Source organism: Bidens hawaiensis, unplaced genomic scaffold (assembly GCF_021521415.1).
Source record: "Bidens hawaiensis isolate Kalapana, Puna unplaced genomic scaffold, B.hawaiensis_p1.1 tig00021836_1, whole genome shotgun sequence".
NCBI classification, from domain to species: domain Eukaryota; kingdom Viridiplantae; phylum Streptophyta; class Magnoliopsida; order Asterales; family Asteraceae; genus Bidens; species Bidens hawaiensis.
Genome location: NW_027505023.1, coordinates 127,960 through 131,920, shown reverse-complemented (window position 1 = coordinate 131,920; position 3,961 = coordinate 127,960). Strand labels below are relative to the sequence as shown.

Sequence of the window (3,961 nt, the reverse complement as noted above, 5' to 3'; positions counted from 1 at the left end):
GAAGGAAAATGGAAGGCAATTTTAGATGTTCTTTTAATGTTTTCACGACCGGAACGTTTATGGAGTTGATCGTCCTATCGGTTTACTGGTCAGACCGGCGTTTTAACGGGTACACAACCCGCCATGAAACACTGCCTTTCTGTTTACTATAACCTAGCATATAGATGGGTAAACGGGGCAAAAGGCTACCTCGAGTTCAAAAACCAAGCAGAAAGTAATTACAGTTTATAATATACTATAAAAATTTAACGAAATTATTCAATTATTTTTCAAGCAAAATAACATTCCCCAATGCTCTTTCTTGATGACATCTTATTCTCTTTGCACAAATCCATATGCATGACAGTACTATACATAATAACCTAAACTAGCAAATTTCACTTTCTCCCAAAATACCAGTTTGAAGTCATCAAAGCAATATTTTATGTACAAACTTTTTTTTGGGACGAATGTTTAAATCTCATATGAATCATCAAAAGATCAATATACCCTTGGAAGAAACTTCAAACTATAATTTGAAGTTTAAATAAACCAGAAATCAATTAACAATGTTCTAGCAATAGTCCTAATCTTCATTACAAATATGTCAAATCTTGGACACAATTTCTTTCTTTGATATCAATTCTAATTGATTCCTAGCTAGCACCTACATAATCAATATGTTAGGAGAGTTCTCAGATTCTAATCTTGCTTCTACTGGTTTCTAACCATAACTTTTTAAAACCACCACTCTAGTGTTTATCATGTTGTCCGTGAGTTTTCCGGTAACAGATCTCGTAATTAACAATAAGTGCAACAACAGTTAGAAGATTTGGATTTTGTTTTGTACCATCTTTCAGGATCTTGGTGGTGGGAAGAATTGAGTACCCACTATGAAAGCATTAAGTGGAGTCGGTAACATGGAGGAAGGATCAACCGAAGTAGCATTCGGATTCACGGTGGTCGTGGCAGCCCCCATGGTGCCGGAGTTAATTAGGTTAAGTTGTTGATGTTGAGAACTAGTGCCACCGTCGCCCGCGGTTGAGGAACTGTCCACACCACTAGGACCATGGTCATAGAGAATGCCCTTGAATACATGCCCGCCGATGCTAACCGTTGTCTGGTAAGCCAGCTGCTCCTCCGCCACGTTCATTGCACTCACTGTAACGCACCGGAATACCGCTGGAGAACTCACTTCTGCTGGGAAATGGCCAGTTTCTAGCCCTAAATTTAAAAAAACGTTAAGGACATATATTTGTATGGATAGAGTGTATAAATTATTAAACTTATTTTGGGTTAGTAACCCTAAATACTTATATTTCAAAGCACACAAGGACACACACTACGTGTATCCATATACCATAGATTTATATAGATTTAGGGTTTACTGTGAAATTTTTTATTAGTAATGGTTTAGGATTCAAATTCAACCAGCTACTTATTAGGTGTGTGTTGAAATTCTTGTAATTCTATACCTTTTTGCTACCCCAGCAATACAACTCGTAAAGATTATTTGGGTGACAAGAAAACTCTATAGAGTTTGGTGAAAAACTGTAAGCGACTTAAATTTAATGAAAAGTTCTATGGAGTTTGCCTTGTCACCCAACAAGCATACTAGTAAAATCTAAAAAAAAGGATTTACCCGAACCAATTTCATGATCGAGTTCATCTGCAGGCATAGCAAAGTGCACCTAGAACTACAATAACATCTTACAAACGGAAAACATTTTTTATATTACATGTGAATAATACACAAATAGACACATTACCCTAGTAACTTTAAGAGAATACCTAAAAATGCTTAACAAATTCTTGAATCATGTACTAATCCAAAAAGTTCTTTATGTTAGGCTGAGGGGTGTGGGGGCTTTAATGGAGGCTCCAACCAATAATATTATGACGTGTGGCAGAGAGAGAAACTGGATAATGGGGTGTTGGAGCCCCCGTTGGAGCCCCTAGCCCTGGTGTGGGAGGCTTTAATGGGGTATAATTATATAGGAAAAAAATTTTTTTTTTTAATTAAATAAGAGCCCAACGGCTCTTTGTATAAAACCAAGAACACTTTACTCTCTCTTCTCCCGCTAACAGGCTCACGCCTGCATGTTTTTTCGCGCTAGCGCCCCGGTGGTGTGGTGTTAGCGGCTGGGGGCGCGAGCGGAGGGGCTCTAGCGCCCCCGTTTAAGCCCCACACCCCTCAGCCTTAGACATAATAATACCTTGTGTCAAAGCCTACAAGTCTTGAAATGTGAAGCTAATCTATGTATTTCATGTCCAATCAAATGATGAATGAATCTTGGTAAAGAAAAACCGTGTGCTTTTTTCTCCAAACCCAATAATTAGAAAGAAGAATAATAATTCAAGAGTTTCGTTTGTTCCTAGAAAAAAAACATACAAAACAAAACAAAGAAACAAATCTTTACCTGAAGAAATGCTAGGATGATGTGTTGACGCCACATTAGCAACCACCGCACCACCACCACCACCGGTGGCAACAAAATGATGATCCTCCCGGAGCCTCTTTGTATTCAGATCATCACCACCACCACCAGTACCACTACCACCGCTTCTCATCACTAAACCTAGTTGTTGTTGGTGGCGTTCCCGCCGCTTAGCAGCGGGAACCCACGTGCTTTTCACGTGGGTTTGACATTGAAACCCTCGGCTCCTACAACAAGTCCTACACCTCATGTGTTGACAATCTTTCTTAGCTTGGTTACCACAATCTTGACAATTAATCCCATTGCCGTCACTACCACTGCCAACGTATTCTCCTCCAGCAATCCCATACCCACCCTGCCTCATCATTTTCCAACAAGGCACCGCCGTAGGAATATTAATATTACTATTATTACTATTACTGTTACTATTATTATTACCGGCAGCACTATTATTATGCTGCTGATGTAGCTGGTAATACTGCTGCCATATCTCAAACTCTTTGTTGCGGATCTCTACGTTCCGAAACAAATGTAAACTATTTGGAGTGTTCACACCATCATCTTCTTGATCTTGAATTTGCTCATCTTTAGTGACTCCAAATGCCAAGCCACCTAGTGAGAACATGTTCCCACCAAAGCTAAACAAGTTAATTCCATTGGCAGAAATTGAAAGGGTTTTAAGGAACAAAATGATGAGTTAGTTTTTGTCTTTTTGTTATTTGTTTGCATTAAAATCACGCCCCAGCAAAGCCGCCATAGCTACTGCAACCTCAATTTAATACAACACCACCGTACTCTCTCTGGTTTCTCTCTCTAGAAACAGCTTCGCAAAATCTGTGTAATGAATCTCCCAATATTTCGTCTACAGTTGTCTGGCAGTTTGAAATTAAAGTCTGGTTGCATCTCATCCGTTGTGTTCTGGTCGGACGGTGGTGATGGTATACACGTGGCACCTCAGTCAGCTTTTTGTTATTTGCCCTTGCACCGGAAAACACGCCCTGCTTTTCTCCTTTTGTGATTATTTTTTATTAATATTATTGTTACTTTTGTAAGATAAGTTTTCAATGCTTTAAATAAATTACGGATGATCATGTGCAAGTTTTGTTTTCTTTCTAATCATGGATTTGGCTTTTATAATTTTGTTAAAAACCTATTATCAGTAGCTATTTGTTCTAAATTTAATGAAAAACTATATCTTTAACTTATCATAGATCATGTTGCCTAGAGTTGGCCTATGCGGTTTAGGAACGAGTCAACAATAGTGGATACCAAACTCAAAGTTACGTGTCACATATGTGGTATATCTGTAACTACACATTTTTATAAAATCTACAATGTTATGTCATTTGTTCTTCTCGTTAATTCTCACAATTTAAAACAATTAAAGTCTAAAAATCAGCCATAATCATTTATTTAATAATTGATAACTATTGAATATTAATTTGAAGTAGGAAAATAACTAAATAAATACTTTAATTGTTTTAAACAATAATGTAAAGTCTGCCTCTTAACAACTGTATTTCATTTAGTTATTAAAATATTAT

At 37.5% G+C, this 3,961-nt stretch overlaps 1 protein-coding gene across 1 annotated transcript; it reads right to left on the bottom strand.

Moving 5' to 3' along the window:
* Positions 1–812: 812 nt before the first annotated feature.
* Positions 813–3,042, bottom strand: LOC143609953 (protein SHI RELATED SEQUENCE 7-like). The gene is made up of 2 exons (XM_077084562.1): positions 2,400–3,042; positions 813–1,203 (listed from the first exon to the last, which is right to left on the bottom strand). The coding sequence occupies exons 1-2, from the start codon at positions 3,040–3,042 to the stop codon at positions 836–838; spliced, it is 1,011 nt and encodes a 336-aa protein (XP_076940677.1). The 3' UTR covers positions 813–835.
* Between the last annotated feature and the right edge of the window lie 919 nt (positions 3,043–3,961).

Bases quoted from the DNA above. Each gene is read 5' to 3' on its own strand.
- LOC143609953 (XM_077084562.1), bottom strand. From the start codon at position 3,042: ATGTTCTCACTAGGTGGCTTGGCATTTGGAGTCACTAAAGATGAGCAA. The intron at 1,204-2,399 runs GTAAAGATTTGT...TTTTAAATTTAG, and splicing joins TCATCCTAGCATTTCTTCAG to GGCTAGAAACTGGCCATTTC.